The sequence below is a fragment of the Leptonychotes weddellii genome, chromosome 3 (genome assembly GCF_054177405.1).
Source record: "Leptonychotes weddellii isolate Sample4059 chromosome 3, ASM5417740v2, whole genome shotgun sequence".
NCBI classification, from domain to species: domain Eukaryota; kingdom Metazoa; phylum Chordata; class Mammalia; order Carnivora; family Phocidae; genus Leptonychotes; species Leptonychotes weddellii.
Window position 1 is genome coordinate 7,758,921 of NC_138371.1, and position 24,771 is coordinate 7,783,691.

General features: G+C 51.1%; 1 protein-coding gene across 1 annotated transcript; it reads left to right on the forward strand.

The window, feature by feature from the left end:
* Positions 1 to 4,038: 4,038 nt before the first annotated feature.
* Positions 4,039 to 23,969, forward strand: GPR55 (G protein-coupled receptor 55). The gene is made up of 2 exons (XM_081813438.1): positions 4,039 to 4,331; positions 15,833 to 23,969. Exons 1-2 carry the CDS (start codon positions 4,217 to 4,219, stop codon positions 16,801 to 16,803), a joined length of 1,086 nt encoding a protein of 361 aa, XP_081669564.1. The 5' UTR covers positions 4,039 to 4,216; the 3' UTR covers positions 16,804 to 23,969.
* The last annotated feature ends 802 nt before the right edge of the window (positions 23,970 to 24,771 follow it).

A 24,771-nucleotide genomic window follows, 5' to 3' on the forward strand; every position in this document is an offset into this window, starting at 1 on the left:
TGATATAAATGGTGGAAGCTGCTGTCGCTGTCATTAATGAAGTCTCCTTGCAGGGTTGGGGTGATAGCTGCAAGACTGAGCCCAGCTGGGCAGGAAGGGCAGGGATTCGATGACAATGAGTCAGCAGAGGTGGAGGACTCCAAGTCTGGGGGCAGGAGGCCCCAGGACAAAGAGCTTTTGCATGAGAATGGGAGTGTTGCCTTCACCCTTAGAGAGGACTTGAGGGGGTGCCTGGGACCCCCCCATAGCTCTGACCTGCCAGGTGCTCAGTATTGGAGAGGCTTTTTTTATCCTCCAACCTAGGATTAAAAAAAAAAATCTATTTGAAGATTTTCGGGAAGGAAATGAGTACCGTACTTTAACTGTGGCACAGTGAAGATACACACATTATTAAAGTGCCCAAGACAGTTTATGGGAACAAAAGGATATACTCTTACACCCGAATGGACAATTTCCATGCAGCAAAACAAATATAAAAATGTTCGCATGTGGGGGAGGGTTGGGAAGGGGTGGCGTGGGGAGAAAGAGCTCACAAAAAATACGGTAGACAGTTAATAACGGAAGTGTGAAGGAGAATATTACACACCCGATGGACATGTGGGCTAGAGACTTAGTACACTTTATGCAAAAGGAAACATGAAGAGAAAAATATTTCAAAAGGATTCACCCTTCCCAACCCCCCACGTGTCCCTAGGAAACATACAAGTGCAACTCCCCGCTGGCTACGGCCTCTGACAGGTGCCAAGGAACCCAGGGCCCAGGCAGGAGTGGCAGGGGGCCCCGTTTGTCAGGTGGGAGCAGAGGAACGTCCTGGAAGCTCTTTCCACCTCCACAGGGCATCAGGGAGCCTAGACCAGAGAAGCCCTTGTGTTAACCTGGGGGCCTCTGCTTAGAGTTCTGAGACTCCCTGGAAGTGGGAGGTCTTTCTGATATAAATCACAGAACCTCTTCTCCGGAGTTCAGCAGGAGGGGGAGCTTTGCATGTCCATCTTTTCCAGAACCCCCGGGTCTTTATAACCTTCACGGGAAGGGCCCCCTCTGCATGCTGGCTTGAAGACAGCTTTTGCTCAGGGGGACTTCGGGCCCCATCAGGGCCATACATGGTTGCAGGCAGGACGATATGGGGAGTGGGGAGCTCAGAAAACAATTTACAGAAGTAGTGGTGGCAGGAATGGAAGGAGAGCCCACACCCAGCTGTCTGAGAGTCCAGAACTTTATGCCTTAACCTCACGGCTACATTTCCAGTGAGAGCCGGAGGGGGCGTGTGGGAGGGGAAGGGGTGAGTTCTAAAGGGTTGCTGTCCCCCTCCCTGCTCCCCCCCCACCCGCCCCGTGTGTTTTACTCCACCTCGCCTTGACGTTGATGCTGTCAGCTGCCCCGTGCCCACCTTCAAGGAGGCTGAACGTTTTCCATCTCTACGGGTGGCGATTAGGGTCCAGCCGTCCTTTGGAGCAACTAGGGGGCAGCATGGGAGGGAGGGGTGTCGGGGACTTGGTTCAGACCCCAGGAAAGCGCCTCATTTCTGCTCCAGGGGAGTCGTGAGGCTGAATGCATAGGACGGGCTTGGGGACAGAACTGTGGCAGAGCCTGGAGGTTTGGGTCAGAGGGTGGGAGGGCACAGAGGGGCTGGACCCATCGTGCTCTTCCTGCCTTTCGGTCCTCAGTTTCTCTGCTGAGGCCTCCTCTTATTTCTGGGACCGTACCCTTGGCAATGAGGAAGGTCCTGTTCTTTATGTTGCTCTTTTTCCAAAGACCCTTGAGGCTTTCATATTGTCAGTGGGGGTTGGGGGGCTCAGTGTCATCAAGTACCGGACACTTGCTGGGTGCCTTCACCCCCCCTTGTCATGCCAGCTCCTGAAAAGAGTTTTTGAGAGAGGTGCTACTGTCTGTCTTGATCACCACTGCCCGGTACAGACTAGTGATCAACAGATACTTGTTGACTGAAGGAACGTACGGCTGCAATTTACCGCAGTGAAGCAATGAGCCAAGTTTACAAAGCAGCTACATGAGGGCGCGGCTCTCACTGGAATCAGGCTGCCTCAGATGATGGCGACCCTTCTCTCAGACACCCCCTTCCCATCCGACTCCTTCCTGTTTCTGCTATTGCCCTCCTCCCCGCCGGCCCTGCCACCCGAGGGAGTCTGGCCTGTGTCCAGTCCCTGAACTGCCGATCCCACTGTAGGTCCTGATTTGGATGGGTGTGAGAAGAAAGGCATTATACCATTCCAGAACTTTCTCTTTGTTGGGATGGCTTCTGGTCCATTGCATTTGTTCCCTGGGTCCTCTGAGCACCCCTGCTCTTCTCCGGTCCGGCCAGCCCTCCAGCCTCAGCTCCTGCCTGTCTCCCCCATACCCAGGCTTCAGCTGCACAGAGACTCCTGGCCCTCACCCAAAACATCACATTTCTCCCTCCTCCTGTCTGCTCTTAGGCTGTTCTCTGTGCTTCTAGCATCTTCTGTCCCCACTTTGTCCTTTGTCCCTGGTCCCTGAGCAGCTCCCCAGTGGTGGGATTGGGGGGCATCCTGCATGGCTCTGGCCCAGCTCTGACGCCCTGTGATGCCCCAGGGGCAAGCCTGGAGGCGATGTCCCATGAGTGAAGGGTGAACTTTAATCACTAAGGGAGCAAATTTAAGCAGCAACGGGAGATGGTGTGGTGAGTCCCCAGGTGCTGGGGAACCGATCTTTGGCAAAGCCAATCAGAGTGGCTTGTTCCTCGCCCTACACGGAAGTGGCTCGTGGAACTCAGATGCTGCTCAGGACGTTGGTCAAATTGGAGGTACGAGCCCCCTACTCTGGGCTTCCCAGCTGGTGGGCAGGCAGGACCGCCCCCCCCGCCCCCCAGGCTCCCAGAGCCTCTGGTTTGTTCTGAAAGATGAGAGGGTGGGCAAGACCAGAGGGACTGGTTCTGGGAGGTCTGAGGAACCTCTGAGAAAAAAAGTCTTCATATTTGTGATTCCCCAGGGCCAGGGCAGGGCCAGGGCGCAGAGAGGAGCTGGGAGGACAGGCCGGAGCCATGGGTGGGGCCTTGGGCAAGTCCCTGCCTGGCCTACCCCTTAGGAGAGTCTCTCTGGCCCACACACTCTCCTGCCGGGGGTCCACCATTACGCCCTTGATGAGGGCCATTAGCAAAGCTCTTCAAGAGAGGGAGGGTGAGAGATGACTTGTATGCAGAACAGCCCACGTAGGACTCAATCCTTCATGTTAAAAGAGGGAGAAAATAAGAACACGTATGTCCGTGTGCTGGTTCAGACACTCTGGAAGAAGCTGTCGTCAGTGGTAACCTGAGGGGCAGGTGGACACTGGATTCCGGGGGGCGGGGGGGCGGGGGGGCGGGCAGTGGTGGGGCAGAGACATCTTACTGTATGTGTTTACCAGTGTATTTGAACCAGGTGCATGTACTCAAAATTTTAGATAAGAAGCAACAACAATACAACAGAAATATTCATTAAAAAAGAGAAGATAGCCAGAAGGGGAGGTGGGCGAGGCTCTCTTTGAGGAGGGGCGGAGTGGAGAACCGCTCTCCGCGGGCCCCTCAGTACTGACCCCTCCCAGGCCAGCTGGGGGCCCGGAGCAGGGGGCGAACTTGGTTCTGCCTGAGCAGAGTCATAGTGACAGCTTAAAAGGGTGTCACAGTCGGCTCTGTCAACCCCTTCACCCAACGATGGGGAGCCCATGCTCTGAGGGCCAGGTGACCTCCCCGCAGTCACACACAGCTGCTATTTCTGCAGAGATGCCCATATGCTGGGATGAATTACCCAGGCCCACTTTGGGGAGTTTCCATTCCAGTAGACACCCGAAAGTCACAGCATGCCCGGCCTGTAAAAATAGCCCGAGCTTTGGTCTCTAATGGGATCTCCTGGTCCCTACGCCCCTCCTGTGTGTGGGCAGCAGTCCTGCGTCCTAAAGCCCCGAAAGGGCTGCAAGTCAGGACAGCCTTTCCCGACGCTGGCTGTCCCTGGGTGACGCCCGGCTTTTCCACAGGCTTCTTAACACCTCTGTGAGCACCCCTTGCTCCTTGCACCCCCACAACCCCCACCCTCTTTTTGGAAGCTGAGTCAGCACGAGAGGTCATGGGAGGGAGACCCTTTCCTGGAAACATGCTCCCCTGCCCCATTCTGGTTCTGCACTCGGTGGGGAGGGACCCTCCGCAAGGCCCCTCTCCAGACCCAAGAAAGCCACTTGAAAAGCATCTTGGTCCCACCCCCTCATTTCACCGATGAGGAAGCTGAGCCCCAGAGAGGGAAGTGGTGCTCTCCGGAGCAGACTGGTCACCAAGCTGGGAGGACAAATGACGTCTCGCAGCTCACTCAGCTGCACTGGACCCCGAGCAGGTAACAGCCCCCCGCGCCCCCCCACCAGGGCCACTTACAAAAACCGAGGCACAGAGCCACGGACTGACCTGGCTTTCTGGGATGGCAGGTAACTTTTCTGAGGCCAGCGGGGCCTCCGTGGTCTGGGTTCTGTCCAGATCTGCCCAGACCCAGTGTCCCCAAAGGCCGGAGCCCCAGCAGCCTAGCAGCCCCCATGAATCTCTACGAAAATAGCAATGGTAGGCAGAGGACTCCTGATGTTACTGACATTTCCTATGAGCCCTCAATTTCCTCCTGATCTGACTCAGGGTTGCAGTTTCTTGCTGGGGTGGGGAGACCTCACGGTAGGTAGCCCAGGAACCTTCCCCAGGGGAGCTGGGCTTGCGTGCCATCATCCATGCTGGCCCAGCTGCCCGCTCTCCCTGAACCCGGCCTGGAAAGCACCCACAGCCCAAGATGACACACTCACAGGAATCACCTGATAGCCCCTGAGCAACGGGCTCCAGGCAGGCCACAGCGGGGCTTGGGAGCCCAGGCCAGCCACTTACCAGTTGTGTAAACTTCCCTTGGTGTACCTTGGCCTTGGTGTACCTCTCTGGAGAATGGGAGCAATGATGGTTTGTTTCCTCATGGGGCTCCTGAGAGCAGGAAGTGATGGAAGCGCTTGATCGTGCAGGAAGCAAATGGGCAGCTCTGACTGCTCTTATGTATTATAACTGGGTTATTCCCTATGTGTACCCCTATGGGACACTGATGACCGGCCCCACTTGGCCACAGTAGGGAAATCACCTCAGGTGATGCAGGTGGATCAGGGAAGTGGGCATTTGAAGGAAAGGATGAGGTTCTTAGGAGGGGAGGGGAGAGTCTGAGGGGAAAGAAGAGAAGTTAAGTGGAACCAGGCATGCTGGAAAGTGAGGAGGGGTTGCTGGGGGGCTCCTGGATATATTGGATGCTCTTGCTGGTGGTGCTGATGGGGAGCTGGGGTGGGCATGGGGAAGATAAAGGAGAAACTCAATGTGAGTACCAGTGAGGCCCCTCACCACCTGTTTGATCTTGGGTAGACTCTAGCTTCTCTGAGCCTCACTGTCCTCATCTGTAAAATGGGCATGATTATAACAACGTTCCAGGAATGTGCCGAGTTCCCACCACAGAACATTAGCACAGGGACGGCCACATCTCAAGTGCCTGAACTGAACTCCCTACTCCCCCAACTGCATTCCAACCCGTGAGGCTCAGGGTGCAGCTCCAGCAAAATTTTGGAGTCTGGGAGATGCTATGTGCTCTGTCCCCTCTGTGTCCTGTTCCTTTTCACATCGTGTCCCCCAAAAGCCTAGCTCAGATGTAGACAGATGGACTTATTTACACCATGGTGTTAGTGGCAGATAACTGCATCCAAGTAAATATTTATGTTCTAACTGTGGGATTCAGCGCTGCACCCCCCGAGGAGACAGGAATTGCAGGCAAGGAACCTGGACGACACTGGTCCAGGGGAGTGTTCCTCCTCATACTGCATCCCTCAGGCTGTACCAGCTCTGCTTGGCCACGGCTGGCCCTCCCTTCTCTTAGGTGGCTCACACCACAGTGCTCCCTGTGGGTGAGGAGTTTGGCAGGAAAAGAGAGGGGGGCTGGGGATCCTCAGCCCGCAAACCTCCTGAAGTTCCATTCTTACTGTTGCTGGTGTTTCTGCAAAGTCCGTCTGCTGCTGGAAGGAGGGTTGGCTTGGCCTGGGCCACACAGCTGGGTTTAGGTGTCACCGCTGGGCATAACATGCCTGGGGCTGCCCCAGGTGGGACGCGGGGCCCAGGCAGCTGCAAGAATCAGAGCCCAGAGCCTGGCCCGTTAGCAGGGAGAGAGCCAGCTCGGTGAGGCCACGCGCTCCCGCCTTGCTGTTCAGAGGAGAGAACCCAGAGTCCAGACGGAGGCCCCACAGCCAGAGAGAGCCAGGAGCCGAGGCCTCTGGACTCCCAGGCCTGTCCCTCTTCACACACAGGCTGTTTTCTCTCCTCTTCACTAAACATTAGAAAACGTTAATATATTGACAGAAGAATTCATTTTTTTGAAAAAACAAAACAAAACAAAACAAAAAACAAAAAACCTTCTGTATGTGTGAATTCCCCTAACAACATTCTGGATAAATGGATCTCCTGCCTTTGCTTACATACCTCTGGTGACAGAGAGCTCACTACATAGCAAGACTGCTCTGTCTGCTGTCAGATACTCTGTTAGCAAGGCAGGTCCGTCTCGATGGCATCTGGAGCCCATTCTATTGAGTCATATGGTGGAGCATGTCTTGAGCATTGGGGGATGCTAAAATGTATATTCTTTTATAGATCGTGAGCAACTCTAGTCCTTTCCACATATTCTCCTGGACTGTGGCCCCCTAGCCTCTCCACATGCAGCCTGAGCAGAGAGACAGCCCCCAGGGCACAGGTGATCAGAGCAGTGGAAGGGTCACTGTCACCCCAAGTTCCTCTTCTAGATTCTCAGTATAGCCCAGTTCTTCTTGTTTCTCACCATCTTTCCTGTTTGCAAGAATGCTTAAGAACTCCCATTTCCGGGGCACCTGGGTGGCTCAGTTGGTTAAGCGACTGCCTTCGGCTCAAGTCATGGTCCTGGAGTCCCGGGATCGAGTCCCGCATCGGGCTGCCTGCTCGGCAGGGAGTCTGCTTCTCCCTCTGACCCTCCTCCCTCTCATGCTCTCTGTCTCTCATTCTCTCTGTCTCAAATAAATAAATAAAATCTTTAAAAAAAAAAAAAAAAGAACTCCCATTTCCCCATAAGCTGTGACTACCGCTGCGTTTTGTATATACAGATTCGTTCTTTCTAATATTTCAGTAATGTAGTTCTGATTTTATCTCTGACACACATTATTGAAGAGATCACTTAAGAGAATGCATAAAAGTACCTATTATATATTATTGATATCATGGTGCTCTGCAAATAGTTGTGCTTTCTTTGTGGTCTGAGACAGAAAGGGTAGACTTGCCATTGTCTTGAAGTCCTGGGCTAGGCCCAGGAATGGGATCCATTTGGTGAAAGATCCTTGTCTTCTCCCAAAGAAAGCGTATTCCCTTGATTTATGATTTAGTCCTCACTGATCTGCCTTTTTAATTGGGCTGTCTGGAGCTCAAAATTTCTCTACTTGATTGATGATACACCAAGAGGGGAGCATGAAGGTCTCTACCTACAATTATATTTCTGTTTCTACTACTTTTTGCATTTCTGGCATGTTCCCATTATGTATTTCTTTGCTATGTGCATTAGAACAGAAATTGTTTTCTGTTTTAATTATTCATTGTAACTTTTACCTCTGTAAAGTCTCTGTGTTACTCTCTCAATTCTTTTTACGAAAAAAAACTACTTTGTCATATTCTCTTTTTGCTTTCTAGAGCTCTGTGTGCCTGATAAACCAAATTGCCCTATCATTTTACTCTGTCTATGCCTTTTTGTTTTCTCTGTGTTTCTTATCGGCAAAAAAAATTAGGTTTGGGCGTTTTATTTTTATTTTTTTAATGAATGCCCCTTTTTAGAGGGAGTGTTATCATTGTTAGGGAATATTGTAATTCTATTATGTAATTGTTACATTTGTGTAAACCTCCACGGGGTTACCCCCCTGTTGTCTACATAGAGACCTGGCAGTTTTTTCACGTTTAGTTTCTATTGTGAATTTTCTCTTCCTTGTGTCCCTTTACAACAGACAAGATAATTTAACCTGAATATCCAATTTAGAAAATATTTAAGTTTTAACTCCGACATTTGTTTCTCTTAACAGCTGTCCAAGCTTTGGGAGGATTTATGTAAATATCTTCCCTTTCCTTGACCCAATCTCCATGGTGAAATCTGCGGTTTGAATGTCTTTTGTGTCAGTCTTCACTCCTTATGCTGTGCACAATTTTTATTGTGCTCCTCTTTGAGGTGGCATCTGCTCTCTCATCTGTCACTTCTAATTCTATCATGCATTGTCCCCGCGTCCCTCAGACGCAGCCTGTTGAAATGTTCATCTTTGGCCCGGCAACACTGATGTCTCATCAGCTGAGCCTGGGTTAGTCCAATGCATTCCTTTAAATTTTGTGTGACCCTCATTCCCGCCCCGCCGTGCCTCAAACACACACCCAGACTTTTCTTCTTTTTAGGGAAAGTCAAAAGCCATTCTTATTTTTCTCCTTTTCTCCCAGCATTTACTACAACTTAAAAAAGCTAAGTTATTTTCATATCATCATTAATTAAGTAGAAAAATATATACACAGAGAGAGCAAGAGGAGAGAGAGAGAAAGGGAGGGAGATCTAAAAGATTGAATAAGCACCCACCATCTAACTGTTAGAATGTAACCAATGTTGGGCATATGGAAATTTTTTTCTAGGTTTTTTTCCCCTATGTGTGGGTTTTTTTTTTTTTTTTAATCACAGCTGAAGTCATTCTGAATGTATCGTTCTATAGTTTGTGGGTTTTTTACTTAACATAGTCAGCATAAACATAACATAATCCGACAGAAAAATTTTCCATTGAGTAGATTTACCATCGTGAAATTAAGCTCTGGTTGGCATTTAAATGCGTGTGTGTTTTTTGCTATCAGAAAAAATGTTAAAGTAAACACACTTTCTGCACACAACTTTTCTTTCCTTTTCTTGATTTACTTAAAGTAAATTTTTTTTTTTTTTTAAAGATTTTATTTATTTGACAGAGAGAGAGATAGCGAGAGCAGGAGCACAAGCGGGGGAGTGGGAGAGGGAGAAGCAGGCCTCCCGCTGAGCAGGGAGCCCGATGTGGGACTCGATCCCAGGACCCTGGGATCATGACCTGAGCCGAAGGCAGACGCTTAACGACTGAGCCACCCAGTCGCCCTTAAAGCAAATTTTTAACCACTGGATGAAAGATTAATAAGGTTTCTCTGACTTGTACTCTAAGTTATCAAATCTAGAAGCTGTGTACATTCACCAGCATATCGATGACTGTTTCACAGAACCCTTACCAGCTTATTTGTTGAAATGATGAGCAAAAGTTTGATCTCTTTGTAAAGCCTCTTCTGGGAACTGTCTTTCCTTTGCCTGTTTGTCTCCTGAGGGTCTTCGTATTATATATTTTTTATACTCTTCATAAAGAAAGAACATCATTCATCTGATGTATCTGTGTATTTTCTTTCCCTGGTATATTACTTGATGTGAAAATGTTTTAACAAAAAGAGATTTTTGTTCAAAAGAAGGTTTCTACATATTGTGGTCAGAATATAGCCAACATCAGTTCTGCTTTTTTTTTTTTTTTTTAATGGAAGGCTTTCTTCTTGGTAGGCAGATAATTCATTTTGGTAACCGTTTCTTGGGTACTCGAGGAAAAAGTGGATTACCTCTCTGTTTAAAACCAACTTCAAGAGCTATTAATTAAATTGCATTCATTCTATTGTTCATATAACTCTACATCCTAATTTCTATTTTGCCTGCTTCATCTATTCAGATTTACAGTATATGAGAGTCTGCCACTCAGGTGTGTCTTTGTCAATGGCCCCTGAAATTCTAGCAATTATACTTCATGTGTTCTTATAGGATGTCATTCCGTGCACAAGATAACTATATAGGCCTTCACAAGTTTTCCTTTATTAATGTAAAATAAATTTAGCTCTGATGTGTGGGTTTATTATGAAATTCTATAATGCTGGGTATGAATATTGCCAGTCTGACTTCCTTTTTGTTCATATTTGTCTCCCATATATATCACCATGGGACTTTTACTTTGCTTTTCTTTTTTAAGATTCTATTTATTTATTTGTCAGAGAGAAAGAGAGAGAGCACACACAAGCAGGGGGAGCGGCAGGCAGGGGAGAAGCAGGCTCCCCGCTGAGCAGAGAGCCCCGATGTGGGGCTCGATCCCAAGACCCTGAGATCATGACCTGAGCCGAAGGCAGACGCTTCACGGACTGAGCCACCCAGGCGCCCCATGGGACTTTTTGACCATTTCTCTATCATTCTCTGTGATCTTCAACATAAACAATGAAAAGTTGTATCTCATAATTGAACTAAAAATGTTAGTTAATAAAGGAAAGTGTGAATTTTTCACGTTTATCGTCATTTCTATCCTCAAATTCCTTTTTCCACTCTATTTACTCCTTTGTTATAGGGTCTGATTTGTTTGTTTTTATCTTCTTTGGTGATTTTGAAGATAGGCATCCTGTTTTTAATGGTCAGTGGTTAGTTACTTCAAGGTTTAAAAAAAAAATCTTACACTTTCTGTAATTATCAAAGTGAAACAAAACAGAACAATAATTTTAATTTTTTATGGAATATTTGCTTCACCCGTATCCTATTATTCCCACACCCCTGCCCCATACACCCCAAGGATATTCTTCCTTCTTTGTGAATTGATCTAAGGTATTAACTCTTGTTTTTTTTTTTTTAAGTGACCTCTTTTACGGTGTTTTTCTTTTAATTTTACATCTGTAACTATCTTCATCGTAACTGTGTTTTTATTCTTCATTGTTATTATCTCGTGGAGGTCTAAATATTTGCCTCTTGGAGTCCATTTCTTTCCGGAAGCCACACCTATCTGATGATGGCTTTCTGTGATCTTCACACCTTCACAGAAACCCCGTTGGGTAGGAAAGTCTTGTGTCCAAATTTTCTCCTTCAAACCTCTTCTGCTGTGAATCAGTTTTTCAGAGAAGTTTCCAAGGAATTTGGTTTGTTTATTCACAGATGTTTGTAGGGCTCGATATTAATGTCATTTAAATATGTGAGCAGGGGCGCCTGGGTGGCTCAGTCGATGAAGAGTCTGCCTTCGGCTCAGGTCATGATCCCAGGGTCCTGAGCCCTGAGCCTGCTTCTCCCTCTCTCCCACAGCTCGTGCTCTCTCTCTCTCAAATAAATAAATAAAATCTTAAAAAAAGTAAAAAAATAAAGATGTGAGCAGATCATCTGGGAGGGGCTCTCTCTCCATAAATTTTGCATGAAACTCAGCTCCTCCCATCCAAGTTCTCCCCTTCTCCATTCTCTCAGGCACCTCGCTGCCGGTGACTAATGAAGGTCATCACGGGCCCTTCGGGTCTATTCACAGGCCCGATTTGCTTGACCCATGACCTCTCCCCGCTCAGTTCTATTTCCTTCCTGGTAGGAGGCTGGAGACAGGGCCCGATCAAATGCTCCCGGTGAGGCAATAGAACCCCCCCATCCCTGCCGAAGAAAGCTAACACCTGTAGATGGTCCTGTTTGACATGGTAATTGGGAATGTCCCCACCACTGCCTGTCACACAATAGTCAGCTTCTGATGTAAATGGAGGTGTTAGGACAGCCTCGGTGGTGGCTGTCGGGGGGGCTGCTCCAGCTTCCCTTCAGGAGAACGTCCCTTCAGGAGAACCGGCTGCCCCCTGGAGCACAGGTGACAGCCCAGCTCTGCCCCTTCGGCTCTACCGTGATGTTGACACTGGGGCCACACTGTCCTTGGGCTGCTTCCAGCCCATCACTGAGCCTGGCGGAGGGACTAGTCCTGGGTGACTCCTGCTTGACTTGGAGAGCGTAGGACCCCCCAGCGGCTGGGCCAGCACGTTTTCTGAGCTGCATTGCGTGCTGACTCTCTTCCCCCTCACCCCCTCTTCCCTGGATCCTACACAGGCATTTGTCCTAAGAAATCTCTCCAACATCGAATCCTGTCTTAGCATCTGCTCCCCAGCGTCCCTCCCCCCGCCCAGTGTGGCAGATCCGTTGGTGTGGGTCCCTGGGCTGCCTGGCACAGGGACTATCGAGGGCTCCCGGCAACAGGTCAAGTGTGGGGAGCTTGCTGGCTCCCACCTCAAGGGGGCTGACTTTTACTGGCGGCCCATCTTTGAGAAAAATGCCTCTTTTATCTCTAGCTGCAGCCTGGAGCCTTTTTATCTTATTCCAGAGAAGTTCCTGATCTTTTTTTTTTTTTTTTTAAAGAAGATTTTCAGAAAGGTGGTTTCCTTGAACTTTCGGAGGGAATTCAGAGGATTAATATTTCAGATTCTCTGCTTACTCTGCCATTAGCTGGAAGTTTTTTTTTTTTTTCCCCAAACTGATTTCCTTTTGCCAGTCCAGAGTGCTTTCTCTGACTTCAAAGATTAGCATTTGAAAAGTTCCCATTTGAAGTCTGTCAGTAATTCAAATGTGACCTTTAGGATGGTCCCGCTGGAGAACACCGAGGGCTGAGTTGTGTCTTTTTTCCACACATCCACCTGGTACCATCGAGTCAGACAAGCCCCAGCATCCATCAGACCATTTTCTCCCTTCCTTTTTTTTTTTTTTTAAGATTTTATTTATTCATTTGAGAGAGAGAGAGACAGAGGGAGAGAGAGAGAGCATGAGCAGGTGGGTAGGCAGAGGGAGAAGCAGGCTCTACCCTGAGCAAGGAGCCCAACGCAGGACTTGATCCCCGGACCCTGGGATCACCACCCAAGCTGAAGGCAGACACTCCCTTCCTTTTTCATTGGTGTGTTCAATTCAGCCGTATGCTGGGGTTGGGTTTGGGTTTAACTTTGAGCATCACTGATTTTTTTTTTTTTGCTGCTGTTGGCCCTTTTAGTTCTAGTTACTGAACCACCGGTGATGTGGTAGATTCGTCCATGGAGTGTGCCTGAGCATGACCCAGCCCCACACGGATACCCTAGTTCCTTTTTCTGCAGTCGTGTTGAATCTCTTTAAATACAAACCTGTATTTGAACTCCTTTTTTGTGGTTCTTGGTTTACTTCTGTTTCTGCTGCTTAAGTGAAATCTCTGAACCAGTTGCGCCTTCCTGTTTGGTGCTGCAACACTTTCCGGTGAGACCTGGATTGAATATTTGCCTGCTTTTCTCGTCATTTTTGAAATTTCTCTTGCTGGCTCCAAGTTATTCTAGCTAGTTTTTTGAGGTAGGCCTGTGGATTTTTTGGCATTTTTAGTCTGGAGGAAGCAGCCTGCCAGCTTGTTTTTCCTGCAGGTGTGTTCAGGTAGGAGCAGTTACACCGGGCTTCCACGCCGCACAACGCCAGGGGGCGCCATTCACGCCGACCTCAGGGGCCTAAAACTTTGAATGTGAGGAAATACATTTTCCTAGATCTTTTGTGACATCAACCCCTGAGAACAGTTAACACATAGGAAAGCCACCAACTCGAGTAATGTGTGTTAAACGTTTAACACATAATCTCTCCATGGAGGATATAAAAATATATTCCTTTTTTAGCGAGGGTTTGGGAATGGCATGATAAGGTCTTAAAAAACCCAAATATAGGGTCTTAAAAATGCCCAAGTCCTTCCGTCCCTAAAGCTTTCAAGGGAGCTCTACTGATGAGAAACAATAGCAGAATGGGGATTCTCTTAATGATATCCGTGTAGCAAAGAAATAAGTCACCGGGATGGTCGCTGTGGAAGTTTTTGTTTCCTAGTAAAACCCTATGAAACCTGAATGTTCGTCAATAGGCTGTTGGCTAAATGGGTTGTGGTAGCTCCACACAACAGGATGTAAGTGTGCCATTAAGAAGAAAAAGCCAATTCATAGATGCTGATGTGGAACAGTTTCCAAGAAACGTTGTAAAGTGAAAAAGCAAGGGACAGAGCTGTGGGTGTAATATTTTCCAAATGTAAAGAAACATCATATATACATATATATATATATATATATATATGTACGTATGCATATCTGTGCGTGTGTGTGTGTGTATGCATATCCTTGGAAAATTTCTGGAAAAACTATGCACAGAATGGTTAACTGTGGTTGTCTCTAGAAAGGAGAACCGAGGCTCTGGGGTACAACGGAGGCTTCTGTCCTCTTTCTTTCTTTCTTTTCTTTTTTTTTTTTTTTGTACCATCTGAATATCTTATTGAATGCATGGGATACTTTTTCAATAAAAGAAAAAAACCAGTAGAATAACAGAAGCTCAGCAAATGAGTGCATTGGTCGCTAGCACAAGATTCTTGGTAAAAGGCGATGTTGGCGCCTAATCTCTGCTGTGTCTACATTTTGGGCCCCCTGCCCCTGCTGCCAGAGAGTCCCTGAGGGTGGGAGAGGCGCAAGGAGCAGCCGTGGCCAGCATGACTGACCTCTCCCACGCAGCGGCCCTGTGTGCTCCTGGGCCTGGCACAGACCAGCCATGTCAGCAGGTCTGCGTCCTTTGGGGTGGGGGTGGGGCATGAGAAAGGAGGGGTGCGTGCATGGAGTCTGGGTCATCTTTGATTTCTCTGTCCAGCCTCACTGGTTCTGCAGGCAGGTCGAATGTCTCCTGGGTTTGATCTGCTCCAGGGCCACTGTTATGGACGGAATGTTTGTGTCCCATCCCCCTTCCCAAATTCATATGCAGAAATCTAACCCCTACCCACCCCCCGCAAGGTGGTGGTGTTAGGAGGTGGGGCCTTTGGGAGGTGATTAAGACCTTCTGAATGGGATTAGTGCTCTTAGAAAAGAGACCCCAGAGAGCCCTCTTGTCCTTTTTCTGCCATGTGAGGTCGCAAAGAGAAGTTAGCAGTCCGCAACCTGGCAGAGGGCCCTCCCCCAACCGTGCTGGGTCCCTGATCTGTGACATCCAGCCTCCAGAGCTGTGAGAAAGGAATTTATGTTGTTTATAAGCTACACAGTCCATGGTATTCTTTTTTTTTTTTTTTTTAAAGATTTTATTTATTTATTTGACAGAGACAGAGCGAGAGAGGGAACACTAGCAGGGGGAGTGGGAGAGGGAGAAGCAGGCTTCCCGCCGAGCAGGGAGCCCGATGTAGGGCTCGATCCCAGGACCCTGGGATCATGACCTGAGCCGAAGGCAGACGCCTAACCGACTGAGCCAGCCAGGTGCCCCTGGTCCATGGTATTCTGTTACGGAAGCCCGAACCAAGGCAGCCACCTACGATGGTGTAGAGATCCCCAGTGGCACGCACCTGCCCTCCACACCCCCAGATTCAGCTCTGCAGTGAGACCTGGCCAGGGCCTGCCTTGGACCCTCGTCTTTGGCCTGTTCGGAAGCCCTGACTTGTCTCTGGCTTGTCACCTCCAGCCCTTATGTCTTTCCAGCTTCAAGTGTCACTGAGACAGCCCCAACCCCCTTTCTGGAAACCCAAGTAAGAGTTACTGTTGCTTTTCAATGCCTCTGGGTGGGTCAAATGTCCATCCCTGAACCAGTGAACAACTAGTCGCCGTGTCCGAGGGAATGCAATGTGCCACCCTGCCCTAGTTATATTTTCAGTTATGTGAAATTCTGTCCTTTGCTTAAGCCATTCTGGGCCAGGGTTTGTCATTGCTACTACTTTCAACAGGAGTTCTGATTGAAAACAAGGGACAGACGTTCACACACAATTCCATTTTTGTGAAAGAGAAAAGCACTCGTGCACACATGTGTGCATGAGTGTGTGTGTGTGTGAGAGAGAAAGAGAGTCTGGAGCGAAATGCACAAAAAGGTAATAGCGCTTATATTGGGCAGCAGGATTAGAGGCAATTTTCTTTCTTACATTTTCTAGTTGTTATTTAGTAGGCACAAATGGCTGTGTGATACAGTCACTGGGGATCCGTCGCTTGCAGCGAGCGAGAGGGACTTCATCTCATCTGTTGTTGGTGTTGCAGGAAAGGACATGAGCCAGCAACTCAACAAGAGCCAGAACTGCTCCTTCAGGGACGTGGATGAGCTGATGAAAACCGTGCAGCTGGTGGTCCATATCCCCACCTTCCTCCTGGGCCTCCTCCTCAACGTGCTGGCCATCCGAGGCTTCAGCACCTTCCTGAAGAAGAGGTGGCCGGATTACGCGGCCACCTCCATCTACATGATCAATCTGGCCATCTTCGACCTGCTGCTGGTGCTGTCCCTTCCGTTCAAGATGGCGCTGTCCAATGTGCGCACTCCCCTTCCTTTCTTCTGTACCCTGGTGGAGTGCTTCTACTTCATCAGCATGTACGGGAGTGTCTTCACCATCTGCTTCATTAGTCTGGACAGATTCTTGGCCATCCAGTACCCGTTCCTGGTCAGCCACCTCCGGTCCCCCAGGAAGATCTTGGGGATCTGTTGCACCATCTGGGTCCTGGTGTGGGCCGGGAGCATCCCTATCTACAGCTTTCACGGGAACGTGGAAAAGTACACGTGCTTCCACAACATGTCCGATGGCACCTGGAGTGCCAAGGTCTTCTTTCCCCTTGAGGTGTTCGGCTTCCTTCTTCCCATGGGTGTCATGGGTTTCTGTTCATCCAGGAGCATTCACATCCTGGTAGGCCGTCGGGATCTCACCCGGGACTGGGTCCAGCAGAAGGCCTGCATCTGGACAATCGCGGCCAGTCTGGCTGTCTTTGTGGTCTCCTTTCTTCCGGTGCACCTGGGTTTCTTCTTGCAGTTCCTGGTACGGAACGGCTTTATTGTGCAGTGCAGCGCTAAGCAGAACATCAGCTTGTTCTTGCAGTTGTCCATGTGTTTCTCCAACATCAACTGCTGCCTAGATGTCTTCTGCTACTACTTTGTCATTAAAGAATTCCGCATGGACATCATGGCCCACAGGCCTTCCAGGGTCCAGCTTGTTCTCCAGGATACCATGATCAGTAGGGGCTAAGGAGAGAAAGACCTATGCAGAGGATGAAAACCCCAGCCCAAAATTCTGGTAGCAGATACCCTGTTCCAAGGTTTCTGATGTGGTGGACAAATGTGGCACGTCTACTAGTATGCTTTCCCTTTGGATGCTCACCGAACACTGTCTTTGCTCCTTATGCTCCAAAGACCTTTCCCCCGCACCCAGGCAGCTCAACATAAATCGCCCAGTATTTGGGAATCTCTAAGGACGCAAGAACCAGGTGAATTCTTTATAAGCTCAAAAACATGAGCCAGAAAAATTAAAAAAAAGGAGACCATCTGAGCAGGGCTGTTTCCCAGCTCCCCCCATCCTTCTGTTAGACTAGAAGATTCTGGAGAGGAAGAGAGAGGAGTTAGGAGAGAGAACCAAGAGGGTTGGTCACAGTGGAAGGTGTTCTGGGCAGAGAAGGAGGAGTAAGGATGTATCGAGCTCCGTTTTGGTTTGGGGGTCGCAGGGTAGAGCAGACTTACCCTTCCCAGTCCCTTCTCAGGCTCTGGTGGCCAATAACCTCATAACAAGTGGGGGTGATGAGGGCAGAGCAAGAACATACAGAGAGCCCCAAGTTTCCTATGGGGAAGAAAGGTACAGACAGCCAGCCAAACCTTCCTGTGCCCACAAGAAGGTGGCAGAAGGATGAGGGAAGCTGATGTGAACCAGGCCGTGGCGAAGCTACAGATGCGTTGTGGAGGCAGTGGGGACAGAGTGGAAAGGTGTTGGTGGCACCTAGGGAAGGAAGGAGACAGGCCAAGGGCTGGCAGTGGACAGCCACCCCCCATTGCCATCATGGCGTCCACGACACGGAGCTTTAGCTCGACCCAGTGGGAAGAGAGGCGGTGGAGACAAGACTAAGAGAGGGGAAATTCCTGAACGTGACCGACTTGCTACCTTGAACAGACTGGGAGATTGCTGGTTAGGCCGTTTCACTGAGATCGAGGAGAAAGAATCAGGCTTGATTGGGCTCCGCCAGAGGAGAATAAGTCACTCATGCTGTCTCGCCCACCTGAGTCCTGTCTGGGTGGCTGGCTGGGTGGCACTGTCCCCAGGACTGTCTCTCTCCAGGGGCCGGGAGGGAGAAAATGAGCCAGCCAGGGCTTGGAGGAACCATCTCGATGGCAAGGAGCTCCTGGCAGTTCCTGGTTGGAGACTGTAAACAGTCGGTCACGGTTTGGACCGGGCTTCTTGGATGATCTTGAGGAGGCGCTGTCGTGACAGCCGAAAGCCTTCTGATGACTCAGGCCACTCCAGAGAGTAAAACAATTCCAAGGATCAATTGTGGGGTGGTTTTGCCAGGCAGAGAGTGGGATGAGATGTAAGCGATGAGACTTTGTGTGAAAAAGGGGGAGGTCTTGAGGAAGAAAAGAACCACTTTCTACCTGTAGGGAAAGAGGCTTCCACTGCCAATTGGTGGACGGAAGGTAGGGTGGCAGGGTGACGGGGAAGGGGGTGGTTTAGAGAAAACCCTGACGGGAGGCGGGGGCAGAGGCTGAGGTGGGGTGATTACCCCAGGCTTGCAGCTACAGGGCTCTGTGAGGGGCTGGGGAGTGGCAGGGAGGAAGGATGGAGGGCAGAGCTGCTTCCTGCTTGAGAATCCCCAGCTCGACCGAGAGCAGTCCAAGGCCAGAGCCTCTCCACCTCCTGCTTCGGCCGCAGCCAGCTCAGTGGTCTGGTGCAGGGAAGGGTGAGGAAGCAAGTGTCAATGCAGGGGTGGAAATGGGTGTGGAGGAGTGATCCCAACCAGGATCAGAGAGGCTCCAGCCCCGCAGACTGGGCCTCCGGGAGGCGGCAGCCCGGGGCAGGCACTCTGCAGACCCAGCTGCCCCAAGGTGCCATGGCCATCCTGCACAGAGGCTCTAAGGAAGCCGGTTGTTAAACCCAGTAGGACACTTGTGCCAGCCGGGGGTCAGAGCCCATGCATGTGTGTAGTCTTCTCCTCCAATTTTTCTCTTTGTGCTGGGAGCTGGGAGCTGGGAGCTGGGAGCCCATCGTGTGGCATTTACATCTCCCAGTGTACTTAGGGCTGGACAGACTTCCTAAGAGAAAGGAGATGGCAGCGCCCTGACCTCTGCCCCTTGTGATGTTCATAAACATAAAGTTTGTCTTGTGGGCAGCCTGACCCTGCCCTAGCTGGGTGACAGAGAAGGCAGGACAGGGGGAGGTCCATGAGCCGTGTAGGTCCTTGCAGGGAGATAGCAGCCTCAGGTCTATGTGGCAACTGTGGGCTTGTGGGTGAGCCTTGGAGAACGCCCCCCTCCCCCACCGACTGATCCCAACACTGGGGGAGGACACAGTCCTCTTCTCTCTCTCCATGCAGACCCATCCTGGCTTTCGAGTCGTAGGGGACTCATCGGGGCCTGTGGGAGCAGGATCAGGCCCAGGACTTCAGGCCAGGCTGCTCTGCAGGGGGATGCACACTCCTTCCCAGCAGGCAGGGAAGGGGCAGAGGTCAGGGCCCGGGTTAGGGCTGGGTGCTGGGGCATCCAGGGGCCCACTCCCGCCAGCAAGGGGCAGTCAGTGAGTTGGGGAGCCCTGAGCTCAGTTGTGGAAATGGCTGAAATGCCTGCCCGTAAGGGAGGCCTGGGACATTATTTGGTCGTAAATGTGACCATAGTCTTCCTCCTAGTCTGGAAAAACCCGAGACGTACTTGTTATATGTACATGTGTGAAACTAGCACAATTCATTGGGAAAATGATTTGATTATTTGGATTTGCCAAATAAACGGATTCCTATAATGCTGTGTGACATGGTCTTGGTCCGCAGTGGCTCCAGGGAAGAACTGGCCACTGAAGGCCCTGGCCTGGTGACCCAACCGTCTTGGCCGAAGGGGCCAAGAACGGCTCAGGCTGGAGCAGCCACACGGACGCCGAGTGCGAGGGCGTGGGAGCTGCCCTCAGCACAGTTCCCCACACCCACTTCGGTGCTTGGCTCCCTGTGGCAGCAGCTGGGCCACAGAGACCCCACAAGCCCAGCTCCTGTCCCTCTAGGACTGAGTCCGCCACACCCTCTCCCTCCATTTTGTCCCACTACCACCATGATATTGGAGCAGCTTCCAGAGGCCCTGGTTCCTTTTACAGACATTGTGTGGCCCAGCATAGGAGACCTGCTCATCACCAAGGGGCTAAAGACACAGGGCCAGCCCCCAGAGGTCCTTCGCTGTGACCTCTCCCTTTGCCGACCACCTATGGTGTGAGTCCGACTGTCCCCTGAGTTTTCCTTCATGGCTCCTCACATGTGAATCCTGCTCCCCTATCCAGAGCTCCTGGAGAGTGTGAGCTCCTAGATGCTGGCTTGGGCCACTGCTTTCTCCTAAATTCCCCACAGCCTCAAGCACAGCCCAGTTACGGCCTGGGTGCCGAGGGCTGGCTGGAGACATCCTCGCTCCTGACAGTTGCTGTGTGTCTCCCCACACCCCCCAAATCCATATGTTGAAGTCCTAACCCCTAGTATGATAATATTTGGAAATGGGGCCTTTGGGAGATACTTCGTTTTAGATGAGGTCCTGAGTCTGGAGCCCTCACAACGGGACTAGCGTCCTTATGGAAGAGCCACCAGAGTGTTTGCTTTTTCTCTCTCCCCCTGCATGTGCTGAGGAAGGCTGTGTGAGGACTCGGGGAGAAGGCGGCCATTTGCAACCCAAGGAGAGAGCCCTCAGCAGACGTCAGCCCTGCTGATACCTTGATCCTGGGCATCCGGCCTCCAGAACAGTGAGATACATTCCTGTTGTGCAAGTCTATGGTCTTTTTTTAGGGCAGGCCAAGAAGACCAGTACCACAGCCAGCTCCTGCTGACCCGGAGCCACCGCCCATCTGGGCCGAGTCCCCTCGGGGGCAAGGACTGACCCTCCTTCGGGATATCGGCCCCCGGGGAGCACTTGACATGCAGAATGCTAGTCCATGAGCTGCACAGTCCTCTTGCATCCCTCTGTGGGGACGCTGTGGAGCTGAAAGCCGGTCTATTGATGCTACATAGCTGCTGTGGGTACCGATGACATGGGCAAGAGTAAGACAACTTGTCGCAAGTCGCCACAAATAAACACTAACTGCAAAGACGCTTGAAATGGCCGAGGGCCGGCAGGTGACTGTGGGGACCAGCAGAGACTAAAAGGGCTGCAGTTAATAGGCCCGTGAGGAGAGAGCCTCGTGTGTGGAGCAGGCTGGAGGCAGGGACACGGTACCACGCGGAGATGGGGGACACCCCCACACGGGACTGCCCTCCACCGTGAGGACCCCACTGCTGGGGGGGCAGGGGCCTCAAGACCCACAAGAGTGGCACTTTTTGGGGGAAGCATCTACCCCCCCAACTACGATCACAGCCCCCTCTCTCCTTTTTCCGCCCGCAGCCGGCTTCCCCGTGAGCCCAGGACACACAACCGTGAACAGGCATCTGAGAGAGTGTGGGTGGCAGGGCCCGGAGGACTCGTGGGGCTTGAAGCAGAAGGACTAACGGACAGCCCCCCCCTACCCAATTTGAGCCTGAGCATCCCATACCCAGCCAAGAGCCCTGCAAGATGCCTTCTCTTCACAAACCCACCACTGGAGGGGCCCCGTAGCTCCTTGCTCGTGAGCTACAACCTAAGTGTGGCCCTCTTGCACTTTGAAGTCTCGGAAGTAAGATTTGAAGCACTGTCGCTTCAAAGCCTGATGTCGGTTCTGCTTGGCGGAGGGGCCCCGAGTTCACCCGAGGCCTCAGACAGCCTTTGTTCTTGGGGGGCCGTCACCCAGACGCTCCCTGTGAGGGGGAAGCTGTCGAGACGGGGCTCCAGGGGGCGCCTACAGTCACGCAAACCCTACAAAGCGCGTGCCCCGGTGAGAGACCTCTTCCCTAAGGACAGCTCGGGCCGTACATCCGGGCCGGTGACGGTGCTCAGCTCTGTGTGTGTGTCCGCCGGAGGCCCCACAGGATCGAGGAGAGATACTCAGGAATCAGGCTTGACTGGGCTGAATGCAGATGGTCCAAGGATCCGAGATCCAAGGATCCAAGCTGCTTCTCATGGACGGTGCATTCACCATGGCATGATTCTGACTTGGGGACCATATTGTGTCCAGGAACCCAGTGATCGTGTGGGAGGTTCAGGGTCAAACCACAACTCTGTCAGTGTGTGGTGGGGTTTCCCCGCAGGGCAGAGAGGCCTTATGAACTAGAGGCCTGGCACCAGATGGGTGGAGAAACCTCACCCTCCGCAGGGGGTGCTGGGCTCTGGGCTCTGGGTGTGGCCACCTCCGGGGGCGGATACAGGCCCCTTTGCTGTGCTTTTCCTCTGGTTTCCCTAAATCTTAGGCATGGACTTCAAGTGGCAGCCGGAGCTGAGCTGATGGGATCCAGTGTGTGCATCGGAGCGGGGCATGGCCCAAAGGCAGAATCAGGAGGCATGTGGGGAACTAGGCAGGAGGAGACCCAGGAATACCTGGGGAGGGGAACGCAGCAGAAAAAATGGACTCCCTGCACTGAGGGCCTCAGAGCGGCTGGGCAGTAGGTCGTCCTTGGACCCCACAAGATCCACCCAGAGGAGAGCAGGCAGAACATTGGTCAGCAGCTCAAGCCACTCGGCTGGATCTACTCCGTGAGGAGAGGCTGGGGCTACATATGTAGCTGGCCCTGAGAAGTAGAGAGGCCAAGTCTGAGTCAGGGTGGGAAGCCACAGAGGGCAGAGTGAGTGGCCTCGTTCTGGGAAGGAATGCAAAATGGGCAGGTAGAGAAAGTCCCTGGGAGCAGAGGCAGCCGGGACCTTGGTGCCCAAGTGTGGGCCTTTACAGAAGTCAAACCCAGTGTCTTTGCCTTGAAGTGCCTTGGAGACTGTCCAAGGGCATGGAGTGCATTCAAGGCAAAGCCCTACCTCGAGGGGGGTGGGTTTAGGTGGTGGGTTTTCTCAGTGCTCAACTGATGGTCCATGGCTTCGGGGAACTGGATGGTGCCAGAGATCAGCCGAGGAAGCCACAGTGCCAATGATGTGAATGAGTGATTTGATTTCCAAGAGGAGTGCACATCACCTCCCCGTGGGTCCCACCTCCCTCAGGAAGGGGACTTGGGGCCTGTTACGGACTGAATGTTTGTGTCCCTCCAAATTCATATGTTGAAATCCTCACCTCCAATAGGATGATAGTTTAGGAGGTGGGGCCTTTGGGAGGTGACTAGGTCATGAAGGTGGAGCCCTCAGGAGTGGGATTAGGGCCCTGGTGAAAGAGACCCCAGACAGCTCCTTTCTCTGCCACGTGATGACACAGCGAGGAATCATAGTCTGTGGAGAGAGAGAGGGCTCCCCGCAGAACCTGACCATGCTGGCACCTTGATCTTGGACTTCTAGCCTCCAGAACTGTGTAGAAATGAATGCTTGTTGTTGAAGCCCCTAGCCTACGGTGTTACATTATAGCAACCCCAGCTAAGATGGGACCCAACTAGCAGCCCCAGCTAAGACGGGACCCAACGTAGCAATGAGTTCTTCGTCAGATTGAGAAAATGTTATCTACCAAAATCCCCCTGCAGAAAGGAAAGTATTTGGGGAAGTCCCTGGGGGTGAAAGTGGGAGAAGCTGTTCCAGGTGAGACTCTATTACTTCAGAAAGGGAGGAAGGAGGAAGGCAGTCCAGAGAGGGTCAGAGAGCCCGAAAGAACTAGAAGGATGGCAGAGGGCGTGTGTGACCTGGAAAATCTCTAGTAAATGATGGAAAGTCGTGCAGTGCCCATCACGAGCAGAAGTGCAAACAGGGATGGGAGGCTTGGTAGCCAGCAGCTGGGTGTCAGCCAACGAGTGTGTGGTTGTCACCGGGCGGTGACCCTGGGGTCCCAGTCAGGCTTACCCAAGCCTGCAAGGGGCAGGGAGCCGGGGTGACCCTGGGGGACTGCAGGTTGCTTGGTGCCTGTGGGATCAGAGCAGGCCATGGCCGCCCCTGTGGGCTGAACGCTGGATTCCCCCGAGACCACCTCCCCCACTTTGCCCGGAGCTGGCCTTGACTCCGAGCTACACTCAACCGAGGCTCCCCAGGCCTTGGGGGCAGCCAGACTGAGAATGAGGAAAGCTCAGGAGCTGGGTCAAAAGGTCAAGGCTGACTCCTGGCTCCAGCCCTGACCCCGCCGTGGCCCGGGGACCCCATGCAGAGCACCATACCTCAGCTCGGCCTCGGATGCAGCCACCCATGCAGAATGTCTTGCGCTGGCGAGGGCTCAATAAACAGAATTTATTTAGAATTAGAATTGAAATGATTTCGAATTCGAACTGAATTAGAATTAGAATTGTGGCGAGTTCCTTTTTTTAAAAAAGGAAGAAGTGGTGACTAGCTGCTGTCAGTGTAGGTCACAGGTCTCTAATCAATTTTGTACCATGGATTCCGCCTACAGCCTGGAAGGCTGGTGGGCTTTCCCCAGGATAGCAGTTTTATTATTTTTTTTAAAGATTTATTTATTTATTTGAGAGAGAGAGAGGGCGAGAGAGCACGTGAGCAGGGGAAGGAGCAGAGGAAGAGGGAGAGAGAGAATCTCAAGCAGAGATGCAGGGCTTGGCCCCACAACCCTGAGATCAGGACCGGAGCCGAAATCAAGAGTTGGGTATGCAACTGACTAAGCCATCCAGGTGCCCCCACGCTAGCAGTTTTGTTTTTTTGGTTTTTTTTGTTCTATTTTACATCAGCTGAATGTCTTTTTTTTAAATTTTTTATTATTATGTTAATCACCATACATTACATCATTAGTTTTTGCTGTAGTGTCCCATGATTCATTGTTTGCATATAACACCCAGTGCTCCATGCAGAACGTGCCCTCTTTAATACCCATCACCAGGCCAACCCAGCCCCCCGCCCCCCTCCCCTCCAGAACCCTCAGTTTGTTTCTCAGAGTCCATAGTCTCTCATGGTTCGTCTCCCCCTCGGATTTTCCCCCCTTCATTCTTCCCCTCGTGCTATCTTCTTCTTTTTTTTTTTTTTCTTAACATATAATGTATTATTTGTTTCAGAGGTACAGGTC

Excerpts from the sequence above, each read along its gene's own strand:
- GPR55 (XM_081813438.1), top strand. The coding sequence starts at position 4,217 with ATGAGGAAGCTGAGCCCCAGAGAGGGAAGTGGTGCTCTCCGGAGCAGA. Across the intron at positions 4,332-15,832 it reads CTGCACTGGACCCCGAGCAG|GAAAGGACATGAGCCAGCAA; the intron begins GTAACAGCCCCC and ends TTGGTGTTGCAG.